General features: G+C 33.5%; 1 protein-coding gene across 1 annotated transcript in view; it reads right to left on the reverse strand.

The window, feature by feature from the left end:
- Nucleotides 1–11,708, reverse strand: part of LOC145259958 (aspartate aminotransferase-like) — a 146,465-nt gene extending 134,757 nt beyond the window's left edge. The window contains exon 1 of the mRNA XM_080117935.1: nucleotides 11,551–11,708. Coding sequence (XP_079974061.1) covers nucleotides 11,551–11,660 — 110 coding nt within the window. The 5' untranslated portion in view covers nucleotides 11,661–11,708. The remainder of the gene's footprint in view (nucleotides 1–11,550) is intronic.
- Nucleotides 11,709–16,410: the final 4,702 nt, after the last annotated feature.

Raw genomic sequence — 16,410 nt, forward strand, 5'->3', positions numbered from 1 at the left:
AGCCGTGCGAGCGTGTGTGCGGGCGTCGGCAGCGAGTATCAGTAATAGTAGCATCAGTAGCAGTAGCGTTGGTCGCCGTTGCTCGCCGTTGCTAGGCAACGAAAAGTTACCGTCTGCTCGAATTTGTTAAATGTAAATGTGTGCGTCGGCAGCGAGTATCAGTATTAGTAGGCTCAGTTCTAGTAGCAACAATTCCATAACGTAGAAGGGTTAAGTAGCCGTGCCTGTGCGCCGGCAGCGAGTAGCAGTATTAGTAGGAGCAGTTGTAGTAGTAGCCGTGCGAGCGTGTGTGCGGGCGTCGGCAGCGAGTATCAGTAATAGTTGCATCAGTAGCAGTAGCGTTGGTCGCCGTTGCTCGCCGTTGCTAGGCAATGAATTGGAGAAATGGCCGATCAAATCGGAAATAGCAAATAAATAAAAGCATTGTTAATAGTAGTTGATGGTGATTTAGGAAAGCTTTCCGATGCAATAGGTACCCGTAAACACACCCAGACACACTGAGAACCTATGTGTAAAATTTCATAAACGGACGTGCAAGGGTTTTTAAATCCATAACGAACGAACACATACACACACAGGCAAAGTCACATTTATATAATTGTAGAGAAGAGATATATATATATATATATATATATATATATATATATATTGAGTTATTTTTCATACTGATATTCATATTGAAAGCCCACATTTTTTTTTCTTACATGGAGTTCACCACTTATCAAGGCCCAATGGCCACTCGGGGATAAGGGTTATTGTGTGTACAGTAATCAAAGGGATAGTGTAGCAATAGTGTTAGAGAATTAGTAAGGTGTCATTACTTAGGGGGCGGTTCATCAGGAATTTGTTTGTGTTGGACTTGAAGACATCCAGGCTGAAGTCGGGAGGGAAACAGGCAAGCGGAACAGAGTTCTACAGGCGTGCAGTTCTAAGAAAGAAGCTTTGTTCATGGAATCTATGTTTTGATTTAGGCACAGATAGGGAGTGTGGAAAATTATTGACGGTGGTTTCAGCTAGTCGGGTGTTTTTTGAAAAAGATTGGCGAGTGGGGACCAGAGAATGGAGCTCAGACGAGCACTTGCCATGGAAATAACGATAGAACAACGACAGGCTCGCTACGTCTCTTCTGTGGGAAAGAGGTTGCAGGGTAGAGAAAAGGGCATCCCCCACCAAGCCACAAAGTCTATTTTGTACTCTGTCAAGGCAGGATAGGTTGTTTTTAGCAGCTCCCGCCCAGATGTGGCAGCAGTACTCCATCTTTGGACGTACTTGGCTCTTATATAGATAGAGAATTGCATCATTTCTATTTTAAAGGTAAATTCAACTTCCTAATATACTTGTCATGAATATACCAGTGACTTCAAAACAAATTCTTAATTTTCATATTTCTTTAAAAACGAACTTATATTAATTCACTGTTCTTTTTTTTCTGATTTTTATTGAATTATTAGTTTCATTCTACGATTATGCGCAGTTCTATTTGTGCATATTTTCTACATTGTGCATAATTGCATAGCATTTGAAGTTGCATTTAGTGTAAATATCTATCTCTGAAAAGTCACTACCAAAATACTCGGTTAATTTTTGGTCTAAAAACTTGAAACTTGATATATGTGGTATTCGGGCCCATGGAACCAAATTGTTTTCGTTTTTAGCCAAAAAGATAGCTGCTGAGGGGGTCTAAATTTAAAAATTTGAATTTAGGAGGGTGTATTTTGGCGTAATGTCTATGCTTTACACATATGCAAATAATTTTTATACATTTAACTGCATTAATTTGTTAAATTTGGATATTCATGTGTCGTTAGCTCATATGGTATTGAATACTACTAGAGAGCTAAATGTTTTGGTTTCGATTCTAGCTGATGGCACCTAAATTATATTGGCACTGTGATAATAAATACCAAATCTGCATAAATTAAAATATCATATTTAAACATATTTAACGACTGGGCAACTCTGGGAGGCCTAATGTAAAAACATTGTTAATTCACTGCCCGCATAGCAGCAACCGAATAATGTAACGGTTAGAAGCGCCGATTGTCATATGGGCGGTCAGGTTTCGATCTTGGCTTGAGGTAGTTGCCTGTCTAGCCGTACTGATGAGCTGTGAAACAGCGAAACAGTACTGTATGTGAATGACTTTCTCTCTGTCTCTGTCTGTCTGTCTGTCTTCTCTCTCTCTCTCTCTCTCTCTCTATATATATATATATATATATATATATATATATATTATATACATATATAGATACTAGAAAGCTGATTGGCCGACTAGAAATCCTCAACATATATAAAAACAAGAAGCAACGACAGAATTCGCGCATAAGCCTGACGAATCCTATAGTTGGATGAAACGCAGAATATTCAGTGTAGCTTAATCGCCATATATATTTTATAAATTACTAACTATATTATATATATATATTTCCGTGTGTATTGGAACTTAGTCATTGTAAAGTTATAAAGACTTCAAAAGATATTTCAAAAGGAAAAATAGAAAGTAAATACCAGCGAATTATTTACTTTCCATTTTTTCTTTTTTTTTGCAAATGCAGACGATAATTTGAAATCGATTTTTAGGCGCTGATGCACATTTGCTAATGGTAAGAAAGGGTTAAAATTATGATTTGCATTATACACCATTCATTTTTTTTTTTAACTAACACGTCTATTGTTACGGGGGGGGGGCAAAATAACCTATAATTCTCATAATTCTGTCTGTCTCCTTTGAACGCTATTCCAGTCTAATAATCAATTCTATAAGCATTCATGGCAAAATTGTATTATAGTTAACAATGCAAAAAAAGGGATATATTTGTTTGAAGTGACTAAGTAGTCTTGGCTACGGTAATCAAGTAATACAATCTAGTAAGTCGCGTATACTTATACAAGGTGGAATGATAAAATTGTCGTCCTAGAAATGACGACGATTCCATTTCCGTTTGATGAAAGCCAGTTTTCTTTCTTTTTGTTGCAGACTATCTACTAGTTTGCCGGCTATGTACAAATCCCAAATGCAATAGGAGCCTTCTATCATGTGCAGAAGTGATGCAATGTTCAATGAGCAAGATCAGAAATGCGCCGGGATACAAATCATGCTCTCTGCATGCCAAGCCTCGTCGTTTGTCCATGGAGAAGCTTGTTCTAGCTCACTCGGAATTTCACCACATGATGGATCTCAGAATTATATGACCCTCAAGCAGCTCACTACCCAAGAAATCAGAAGGAGACTGGGGAATGGAGAGTAGATAATACAGTGGATGTGTTATCGGCAGCTCCAGTAACTCTCGCTTCTCCTATTTTGTCATTCAGTCCTCATTCAATGAGTGATTTTTCTGACAAAGGGTGAAGAAAAAGCTGCTTAAAGGTCGGTAGTACTTGGTGACCAGTAGTCTGAGATGTCGGAAATTTTTCTGTCTCTGTCTGTCCTTGTGGCCATGTCACTAGTAAGGGTGCTGGAGGTAAACGTTTTGTCTGGGCTGACGTTATCCGCCTGATAGTCAGGGGCCCGAACCTTGGATTAATCACTAAGGAGGCTGTCCTATCAGCAGGCGCAAAGTACTGGGACTGCTGTATTGCCATTTGGTGAGTGGATCTGGACCATGCAGTAGTCTCTGGTGGGGCCTCTCGATGCCATACTAGTGGGTAATTGTTACGGCTTTACCTTTTCGTGTGCTACAAAAAAAAAAAAAAATTTCCTGTCTTTTTCTCTCTTACTTTCCCTCTCTGTACTGCTCTAACCAAGTATGTCGACCTATTCCACAAATCCCAAAGCCTCAACATGAAATATCTCCAGAATAAAAACTCGATTAAACCTAGAACCCCATCTTCCAACGTAGACCCCTACTACCAGGTCTCCTTCTCCAACATCAGGGGTCTACGTTCCAACATTCCAGAGGTTGAAACCCAATTACAGGAGACGAAACCGGACATATTATTTCTAAGTGAAACTGGAATACGGCCGACCAATTCCCTAGATGAGTTCATAATTAACGGATACTCTAATTTAACAGCAAAATCTGACACCCAAGATCGCCATGGGCATGGAATATGTGCCTACATTAAGGATGGCTTCCCGTGTGGCAGGGATATCTCTAGAGAAGATCCTAATTTACCCTATATGTGCTTCAGGGTTGCACTTGCTAACACCACTGCATTTATATTTGCCCTCTATAGGCCCCACAACAGCGGAGTTACTATCTTTAAGAGCATATCTGAGAAAATAGACCACATACTGTCTTCACATCCCTCGGCTAACATCCACATCTGTGGTGACTTCAACGTCCATAACGTGGAATGGCTGACTCATTCAAATAAGACAGATGATGAGGGGAGGTTTTGTCATGATTTTGCCATTGCTTATGACCTCACTCAGATTGTTCGCGAACCCACCCGTGTGCCCGATACACCCGGTCAATATGCAAGCCTCCTAGACCTTTTTCTCTCAACTTCCCCTGAGCTATGTTCATGTTCCGTTCATTCTCCTCTAGGATCCTCCGACCACTCCGTCGTATCAGTTAAGATAAAAACGAAATGTAAGAAGCCCCCAGACGTACCCCTCCACCGTACTGTATACCGATACTCTATGGCTGACTGGGATAGCTTCCGAACATTCATATCTGATTTACCTCTGCACTCCATGTTTAAAAAGGAAGTGTCCTCTATAGTATCAGATCTGACCGAGTGGTTAATTGTAGGCATAGACCAATTCATACCATCTAAAAAATTCCAACAAAAACCTAACAGCCAGCCATGTGCTGCTGCTATCGCGCACAGAAATCACTTTTTCCATAGCTACCAACGTAATAGATGCACTGAGACTAAAGCTGCTTTCAGGACTGCCAGCAACCACTGTAAAAGAGTAATAAAAAATGCAAGAGAGCTATATGCCCAGTCTGTTAAATCCAAGGTAGCTGATCAGTGGCTTGGTTCCCACCAGTTTTGGCAAATAACAAATAGGATCCTGAACAGAAGTGTGCGTTCTATCCCAACCATTATCAATGGACCAGAGGTCATCTCGTCAGCGTCAGACAAGGCCAAACTATTTGCAAAGAACTTTGCAGCTAATTCTACCCTATGCGAAGAAGGCCATCAACTCCCCATATTTCCTCCTATAACACAGAACAAGCTAGGTAACATACAAATATCTGTGCATGAGGTCGCCAAGCTAATCAAGAACCTAGATTCCAGTAAAGGAACTGGCCCTGATGGCATCCCAATTATAGTGTTAAAAAAGCTTCAACCAGAACTTGCTCCCATACTTATGAAACTATTTAAGCGTTGCCTTAAGGAGAAGTGCTTTCCGACTCCCTGGAAGACTTCATCAGTTTGCCCTGTATTTAAGAATTCAGGTGATAAATCATCTCCCTCTCAGTACAGACCAATAAGTCTCCTGTGTGTTATGAGTAAGTTGCTGGAATCCATATTAAATAGAGAAATAGTCAACCACCTCAGCAGGAATAACCTTCTTAGTGACACATAATATGGTTTCTGCTCTGTAAGATCTACCGCAGATGTGCTGACGGTTATATCCCACAGGATTAGTGAATCTCTTGACAAAGGCTTCCTTTCTAGGGCAATTGCTCTTGACATATCAAAGGCCTTCGACAAGGTATGGCATAAGGGTCTACTTCACAAGATTTCCAGCTATGGTATAACTGGAAATGTTTTCTCAATCATTAAATCATTTCTCTCCGATAGGCTCATAAGAGTAGTGGTAGATGGGCAAAAATCGGAGGCCTGCAATATAAATGCTGGAGTCCCTCAGGGGTCAATCCTGGGCCCATCTCTCTTCCTGATCTACATCAATGATCTCCCTAAACACATACTTAAATCATTCGTTGACATCTATGCTGATGACACGACCATCTACGGCAACACATCAAAGGCTGTAAATGACAAAGTTCTCTCTGATTCTCTCTCCTCTGATCTCGCGTGTGTGGTTCAGTGGGGGAAGATGTGGCTGGTTACCTTTAATGCATCCAAAACCAAACTCCTATCCTTACATCATCAACGTTCTGATCCCCAGCTGGCATCAATTGTGATGGATGGCTCTCGTCTGGGTGAGGCCCCGTGTTTTGACAAGCTTCTGGGTTTGACTTTTACTCCTGATCTGAAATGGAACACGTACATCAAGTCTGTTGCCAAGGTCGCTGGAAAAATGGTGGGATCCTTCTACCGCTCCAGAAGATATCTCACTACTGATGCAATTCTCTATCTATATAAAAGCCAAGTACGTCCAAGGATGGAATACTGTTGCCATATCTGGGCAGGAGCTGCTAAAAACAGCCTATCCTGCCTTGACAGAGTACAAAATAGACTTCGTGGCTTAGTGGGGGATGCCCTTTTCTCTACCCTGCAACCTCTCTCCCACAGAAGAGACGTTGCGAGCCTATCCTTGTTTTATCGTTATTTCCATGGCAGGTGCTCGTCTGAACTCCAATCTCTGGTCCCCCATCGCCAATCTTTCACGAAAAACACCCGTCTAGCTGAATCCACTGTGAAAAATTTCCCCCACTCTATATCTGTGCCTAAATCAAAACGCGGATTCCATGAACAAAGCTTCTTTCTTAGAACTGCACGCCTGTGGAACTCTGTTCCGTCTGCCTGTTTCCCACCGGACTACAACTTGGATGTCTTCGAGTCCAATGTTAACAAATTCCTAATGAACCGCCCCCTTAAGTAAACACTTCATCAAATCTCCACACTAACGTAATGTACTTGCAATAACCCTTATCCCTGAGTGGCTTCCGGGCCTTGATAAGTGGTGATCACTGTGTAAAAAAAAAAAGAAAAAAAAAAAGACCCTGCGGAAGTTATCATGCTCTCAATGCAACAACTATTCCTGACAGGTATCTCATTTCACACCTGCACGATTTTTCTCTATCCTTATCTGGTGCTACAATTTTCTCACGCATTGATTTAGTCCGTGCATATAATCTAATTCCCGTCGCCTAGGAAGACATTCCTAAGGCCACGATATGCACCCCTTTCAGACTATTTGAGTTCACCTGTCTACCTTTTGGACTGCGAATGCCGTCTAGGCATTCCAAAAATTAATTGACAAAGTTCTTTGTGAACTATCCTTCGTCTTAGGATACATCGACGACATCTTGATCGCAAGCCCCTTTCAGGAAGAACACCTGGTCCATGTAACCGAAGTCTTCCAGCGTTTATAATACTTCGGATTAAAAATCAATATTTCAAAGTGTGAATTCAGTGCTAGTTCCCTGGGTTTTCTTGGACACCGGATCGACAAATCTGGACTTACACCGTTGCCTTCAAAAGTGCAAGCAGTCCAAGATTTCCCTGTACCCACTTCCTTCCGTCAACTGTGTCGATATACTGAACTTGGGAATTACTACCGCCATTTTATACCTAACTGTTCACATCATCTGTCCGAGCTCACAGATTCACTCCGTACGCGTAAAAAGACCTTGTCTGTCACAGACGGAGCCCTGAAATCTTTCCACACATCTAAAACAGCTCTGGTCAACTTCACAAAGCTATTATACATCAGCCCTGACCTGACAGCCAAGCTTTTTCTTTTGACAGATGCTTCCGATGTAGCCGTTGTACTTAACCAGGTTGTAAATGACCAAACACAACCAGCCTTTCTTTTCTACTCAGCACAAATGCAGTGTTTTCGGTTGAGAACTACTCGTCATGTACTTAGCAGTAAAGCATTTTTGTTTCATGTTGGAAGGGAGACAATTCACAATTTTCACCGACCACAAACTTCTGATTGCTTCCCTTAGATCTTCCACCCTTGGTAAACATACATCCAGAGAAATTCAACAGATGGATTTTGTGACGTAATATTCTGCCGACATTCAATATTTACCAGACAAAACGAATATTTTAGCTGACACCCTTTCCCGCTTCTGTGACCTCAACAGTCTTGACAAACCTCTGGATTTAGATGATATCACAAACAAACAGAAATGAGACATGTCATTAACAGACTTTATGTCAAAATCAAACATTTTGCTGAAAAAGACTCCTATTCCCTTTTTGGAAAAGCTCATCTGGTGCGATATGTCTGTTGCACAACCAAGACCCTACTTAACTCCTTCTTGCCATAAGAAAGTTTTTTTTTTGACTTTCACAACTTGACACACCCCGGAAAGTGCGTAACAGTCAGGCTTATCACAACTCGTTTTTTTTTTTTTTTTTTTTTTTTTTGGCCTAGCATGAATGCCGACATATGTCGATGGAGTCAGGCATGTATTTCATTCCAAACTACGAAAGTTCATCATCATACTAAGTCTACCCCAGGCAACTTCCCTGCAGCGGACGCTCGTTTCTCCTATGTCCATCTGGACATTGTTGGTTCACTGCTGCCTTCCCCAGGTCATCGCTACATACTCACCATCGTAGACCATTTTATGCGTTGGCCAGCAACAATTTCTTTGCATGACATTTCAACAGAAATCATAGCTCGCACATTCGTAGAGAACAGGATCTCTAACTTTGATGTACCCACCACTGTTACCACTGACAGAGGTTTCCAGTTCACGTCACATACCTTCCAAGACCTTCGCCAGTCCTCCGGAATTTCTCACATTGTGACTACCACCAATCATCCTTCCGCTAACGGGATGGTAGAGCGCTTTCACCGTTGACTCAGAGCTATACTAGCTGGAGCAAACAATTGCCGCTCGTTCTTCTCGGACTTGGGCCCAGTGTGAAAGATCTGAATGTTGCGCCAGCAGAAATGGTTTTTGGAAACAATCTTCACCTTCCTGATGAATTTTTCACAGTCGACAGATCCATACCCACAGCCACCTCCTGTTATACTGATCATCTAAAACTCATAATGTCTCGAGTCATGTACAATATTCCATCGCGCTCTGTCACTTCCAAACCGTACTACCCACTTGATCTCTAGTCATGCAAGTACGTTTCCGTCCACATCGACTCGATACGCAGACCTCTCCAGCCACTCTACGATAGACTATATCTCGTTTTTAGTACGTTCTGAGACACATTTTGTCGTTGATCAATACGGTAAGCGTGACACGATCGCAATAGATCACGTTAAACCCGCTTTCTTAGAAAACTCGTATGATTCTAATTTTCCTTCTGCCAGTTTTTGAGATTTTCCGAACTTTTTTAATTCTTTATTAAAGAATAAGGATTGGTGAAACCTTTCTATTAATCGTCGATCTCGTTAAATTTACCCTTAATGGTCCCGCGGATACATTTCTACTTTCGACTTTACTAAAATTGGGACACACGCAATTTCGGTCCTTAAATTGATAAATCCCGATTATAAATTGGTAACCTCCCTCACAACACTTGGGAAACCTCTGCCGGCAACCGAGCAAAGTGGCAAGCTGCTATAAGATCTGGTGCCAAAAGATCCTGCCAGCAATACACAGACTTCCTGAACTGTAGAAGACTGAAGCGCCTTGCCAATCGTCGTCCTCGACGTTAAGGGCCTTTGTATGTGTATGAAACCTCCCGACTTACATCTTATATATGTATATACAAGCTTGTCTGAGGATAAAAATAATATTTAACTATTAACACACACACACACACACACACACACACACACACACACACACACACACACACACACACACACACACACACACACACACACACACACATTATTTAAATATGCTCTACCTAACAGAGTATTTATGAAAAATATTAGTTTTAAGTTATATGTATATATATATATATATATATATTGTTATTAAAATATAATTATCCACTGACACGTGTTTCGTCGTCTACGACTCATCAGAGTGGCTGAATCTAGCGAGATTCGAAATCGGGACCCCGCTAGATTAAGCCACTCTGACGAGTCGTAGACGACGAAACACGTGTCAGTGGATAATTATATTTTAAAAACATGTGGGGGGTACCAAGTTGGTTAAAAGTAAAATTATTCCCAACTCGCATTTAGATAAAATTGCACTTTCGTAAATATTTGAATTCATTCAAAAACGTATCGCAAAAACAAATAACACACACACACACACACACACACACACACACACACACACACACACACACACACACACACACACACGTATTTAATTTTTTTGGAAAAAAAAGGATTCCAACAGAATGCTCTATTATAAGGAAAAATTTGGAAATAAAAGCGTATTATTTATATTTTATTTACAGAAAGTTTAGACGGTACCGTCGGTTTCAAACCTGATAATTAGGGACCGTTTTACATACCCATATCAAGCTCTCTTCAAATGAGTATTGGCTGAAGAGAGCTTGATATGGGTATCTAAAACGGACCCTATTTATCAGATTTGAAACCGACTGTACCGATGACTTATCTCATCTAAACTTTCTGTAATGTTTGTGTGTGTTCGTGTGTGTGTATAGACAGAACTAAAAAAGGAGCGTGTTGAGAGAGAGAGAGCGAGAGAGAGAGAGAGAGAGAGAGAGAGAGAGAGAGAGAGAGAGAATGATGGAGATGGAGAAAAAAAAAAAAGAAAAGAAAAAGGAAGAAAAAGGAAAGGGGGCGGATATACTAAATTTACAATTGATTTCTCTGTATTCACTTTTATAGCTACTAAAAACTCTTAAACCCTTTTTTGGCAATAATTTCACAATTACCCCACGCCACTCCTTTCGCCGAGTACCCATACCCACAACCACAACCCACTTTCATTTCTTCGCTCCTTCTTTTACTCTTCTTGGCCGGCCGGAACTCTTACAAATCAACAAGGAAGAAACGCGCGTGCGCGTGCACACACACACACACACACACACACACACACACACACACACACACACACACACACACAAAATGAAATCAGAAAAGTAAAAAAAAAAAAAAAAAATACGAAACAATATCGACCAGACAGTTTCCCACCAATAATGAATTCCGATCGTTGTCGTCCTTTATTCATATCAGACTGCGCAAAAATGAGGAGATAAATATGTACGCAATACACAATCAATAACGAAATAAGAACAGATATTCTTAAGATAGGTCCATTTTATTTACGCGTTTTACAAAGAAAATTCGCTTTTATACTTAGGTGTGACAAATTGACGAAAATGTAACTCCAAGGCTAAAAGTACTTCATTAGGGAATATGTTACTACAAACAAACGCGGCAATCTCTCGATGACCAAACAGTTCAAGGAAACGCTGGATGCATTATGGCTGCTAGGGCTATGACAGACGAATATTTTTATCATTGTTTTGGCCCTCGAGCATATATCCGACACTTTCAGACACAATTAATCAATCGAGAACCACTCTATCTTGTAGTGGTACCCAGGTCTCATAAGATCCCTTTTTCCATCACAAATAAAATAAAACAAATCAAACACGTGAAAATAAACGATGTTTATTCACACAAAAATAACAAGTGACAAACGAATCAGTTTTTTTAGTGTCCAAAACGTGTGTCTGGATCGACAGTGCTTGCAAATGTGAACGTTATTGAGACTGTTCGTTGTTTTGACAAGAAAAGGCAGAGAGTGTCGTTTGTTTTCTCAGCGAGAAAACAGGCTTAATCTTTTTGTGTGTGCTAGGAGAGATAAATAAGAAGGTAAATGTACTTACGTGCGGCTGAATATCTGCATTATCCGCGGTATGCGCGCGCGCGTGTGTGAGTGTGTGTTTGTGTGAGTGTGTGTGAGTGTGTGTGTGTGTGTGTGTGCGTGCGTATGCATGAGCGCTTCTATGTGCGTGCATGTGGATAATTGTGTTTTGTCATACTGGCGGGAGAATACGTAGCAACGGAGTCGTTGACGTAAATAGTGAAGTGAGCGAAGAGCAGTGAGGGAAGAGTGAGGAACGCAGAGTGAGGAACGTTGAGTGTGAGTGGGTGAGTGAATTCGTTTAAGTCTTTGTTGATCGGCTCCCAGGCGATGTGAGAAAAAAGGTTTTGAAAATTAAATCTTTCTCTGAGTGCTGATTGGCAGAGAAGTGCACTCTTTTGTCGTGTAGTATGCTTTCAACTACGTCCGCCGAACAAAACGCATTTTAAGTTTTGTTTCTCGCAGAATATGCGTGAACGTTTTTTTTAAACAATCTTTGCGCCTCTAAAATTTATCTTTCTTTTGTTTGTGTTAATTGGTTTATTTACTTTTTTGTAATTTTAAGAACAAGAAGTGAATGCATTTTTAACCGCACAATCTAAAAAGACATTAGAAATTACCTGATATATAAAAAAAAACATGTAAGATATTAACTGATATATAAAAAAACATATAAGATATTAACTGATATATAAAAACACATGTAAGATATAAACTGATATATAAAAAAACATATAAGATATTAACTGATATATAAAAAACATATAAGATATTAAATGATATATAAAAAACATATAAGATATTAACTGATATAAAAAAACATATTAGAAATTAACTGATATATAAAAACATATAAGATATTAAATGATATATAAAAACATATAAGATATTAACTGATATATAAAAACATATAAGATATTAACTGATATATAAAAAACATATAAGATATTAACTGATATATAAAAAACATATAAGATATTAACTGATATATAAAAAACATATAAGATATTAACTGATATATAAAAACATATAAGATATTAACTGATATATAAAAAACATATAAGATATTAACTGATATATAAAAAACATATAAGATATTAACTGATATATAAAAACATATAAGATATTAAATGATATATAACAAACATATAAGATATTAAATGATATATAAAAAACATATAAGATATTAAATGATATATAAAAAACATATAAGATATTAACTGATATATAAAAAACATATAAGATATTAACTAATATATAAAAAACATATAAGATATTAACTGATACATAAAAACATATAAGATATTAAATGATATATAAAACACATATAAGATATTAACTGATATATAAAAAACATATAAGATATTAACTGATATATAAAAAACATATAAGATATTAACTGATATATAAAAAACATATAAGATATTAAATGATATATAAAAACATATAAGATATTAAATGATATATAAAAACATATCAGATATTAAATGATATATAAAAACATATAAGATATTAACTGATATATAAAAAACATATAAAATATTAACTGATATATAAAAACATATAAGATATTAAATGATATGTAAAAACATATAAGATATTAACTGATATATAAAACATATCAGATATTAAATGATATATAAAACATATAAGATATTAACTGATATATAAAACATATAAGACATTAACTGATATATAAAAAACACAGAAGATATTAAATGATATATAAAAAACATATAAGATATTAACTGATATATAAAAACATATAAGATATTAACTGATATATAAAACATATAAGATATTAAATGATATATAAAAACATATAAGATATTAAATGATATATAAAAACATATAAGATATTAAATGATATATAAAAAACATATAAGATATTAACTGATATATAAAAAACATATAAGATATTAACTGATATATTAAAACATATAAGATATTAAATGATATATAAAAGACATATAAGATATTAAATGATATATAAAAAACATATAACATATTAACTGATATATAAAAACATATAAGATATTAACTGATAAATAAAAAACATATTAGAAATTAACTGATATATAAAAACATATAAGATATTAACTGATATAAAAACATATAAGATATTAACTGATATATAAAAACATATAAGATATTAACTGATATATAAAAACATATAAGATATTAACTGATATATGAAAACATATAAGATATTAACTGATATATAAAAACATATTTGAAATTAACTGATATATAAAAAACATATAAGATATTAACTGATATATAAAAAACATATAAGATATTAACTGATATATAAAAACATGTAAGATATTAACTGATATATAAAAAACATATAAGATATTAACTGATATATAAAAAACATATAAGATATTAACTGATATATAAAAAACATATAAGATATTAACTGATATATAAAAAATATATAAGATATTAACTGATATATAAAAACATATAATATATTAACTGATATATAAAAAACATATAAGATATTAACTGATATATAAAAAACATATAAGATATTAAATGATATATAAAAACATAAAAGATATTAACTGATATATAAAAAACATATCAGATATTAAATGATATATAAAAACATATAATATATTAACTGATATATAAAAAACATATAAGATATTAACTGATATATAAAAAACATATAAGATATTAAATGATATATACCAAACATATAAGATATTAACTGATATATAAAAAACATATAAGATATTAAATGATATATAAAAAACATATAAGATATTAACTGATATATAAAAACATATAAGATATTAAGTGATATATAAACACATATAACATATTAAATGATATATAAAAAACATATAAGATATTAACTGATATACAAAAACAGATTTGAAATTAACTGATATATAAAAACATATAAGATATTAAATGATATATAAAAAACATTTAAGATATTAAATGATATATAAAAAACATATAAGATATTAAATGATATATAAAAACATATAAGATATTAAATGATATACAAAAACATATAAGATATTAAATGATATATAAAAACATATAAGATATTAACTGATATATAAAAATACATATAAGATATTAACTGATATACAAAAACAGATTTGAAATTAACTGATATATAAAAACATATAAGATATTAAATGATATATAAAAAACATATAAGATATTAAATGATATATAAAAAACATATAAGATATTAAGTGATATATAAACACATATAAGATATTAAATGATATATAAAAACATATAAGATATTAAATGATATATAAAAAACATATAATATATTAAATGATATATAAAAAACATATAAGATATTAACTGATATATAAAAAAATATAATATATTACATGATATATAAAAACATATAATATATTAAATGATATATAAAAAACATATAAGATATTAACTGATATATAAAAAACATATAATATATTAAATGATATATGAAAACATATAAGATATTAAGTTATATATAAAAACATATAAGATATTAAATGATATATAAAAAACATATAATATATTAACTGATATATAAAAAACATATAAGATATTAACTGATATATAAAAACATAAAAGATATTAACTGATATATAAAAAACATGAAAAAATATTAACTGATATATAAAAACATATAAGATATTAAATGATATGTAAAAACATATAAGATATTAACTGATATATAAAACATATCAGATATTAAATGATATATAAAACATATAAGATATTAACTGATATATAAAACATATAAGACATTAACTGATATATAAAAAACACAGAAGATATTAAATGATATATAAAAAACATATAAGATATAAACTGATATATAAAAACATATGAGATATTAACTGATATATAAAAACATATAAGATATTAAATGATATATAAAAACATATAAGATATTAAATGATATATAAAAACATATAAGATATTAAATGATATATAAAAGACATATAAGATATTAAATGATATATAAAAAACATATAACATATTAACTGATATATAAAAACATATAAGATATTAACTGATATATAAAAACATATAAGATATTAAATAATGTATAAAAAGCATATAAGATATTAACTGATATATAAAAAACATATAAGATATTAACTGATATATAAAAAACATATAAGATATTAACTGATAAATAAAAAACATATTAGAAATTAACTGATATATAAAAAACATATAAGATATTAACTGATATATAAAAAACATATAAGATATTAACTGATATATAAAAACATATAAGATATTAACTGATATATAAAAACATATAAGATATTAACTGATATATGAAAACATATAAGATATTAACTGATATATAAAAACATATTTGAAATTAACTGATATATAAAAAACATATAAGATATTAACTGATATATAAAACACATATAAGATATAAACTGATATATAAAAACATATAAGATATTAACTGATATATAAAACACATATAAGATATTTACTGATATATAAAAAACATATAAGATATAAACTGATATATAAAAAACATATAAGATATTAAATGATATATAAAAAACATATAATATATTAAATGATATATAAAAAACATATAAGATATTAACTGATATATAAAAACATATAATATATTAAATGATATATAAAAAACATATAATATATTAAATGATATATAAAAACATATAAGATATTAACTGATATATAAAAAACATATAATATATTAAATGATATATAAAAAACATATAAGATATTAAGTGATATATAAAAACATATAAGATATTAAATGATATATAAAAACATATAATATATTAACTGATATATAAAAAACATATAAGATATTAACTGATATATAAAAACATATAAGATATTAACTGATATATAA

The sequence above is a fragment of the Euprymna scolopes genome, chromosome 35, assembly GCF_053919585.1.
Source record: "Euprymna scolopes isolate OS-2025 chromosome 35, ASM5391958v1, whole genome shotgun sequence".
Lineage (NCBI taxonomy): Eukaryota > Metazoa > Mollusca > Cephalopoda > Sepiida > Sepiolidae > Euprymna > Euprymna scolopes.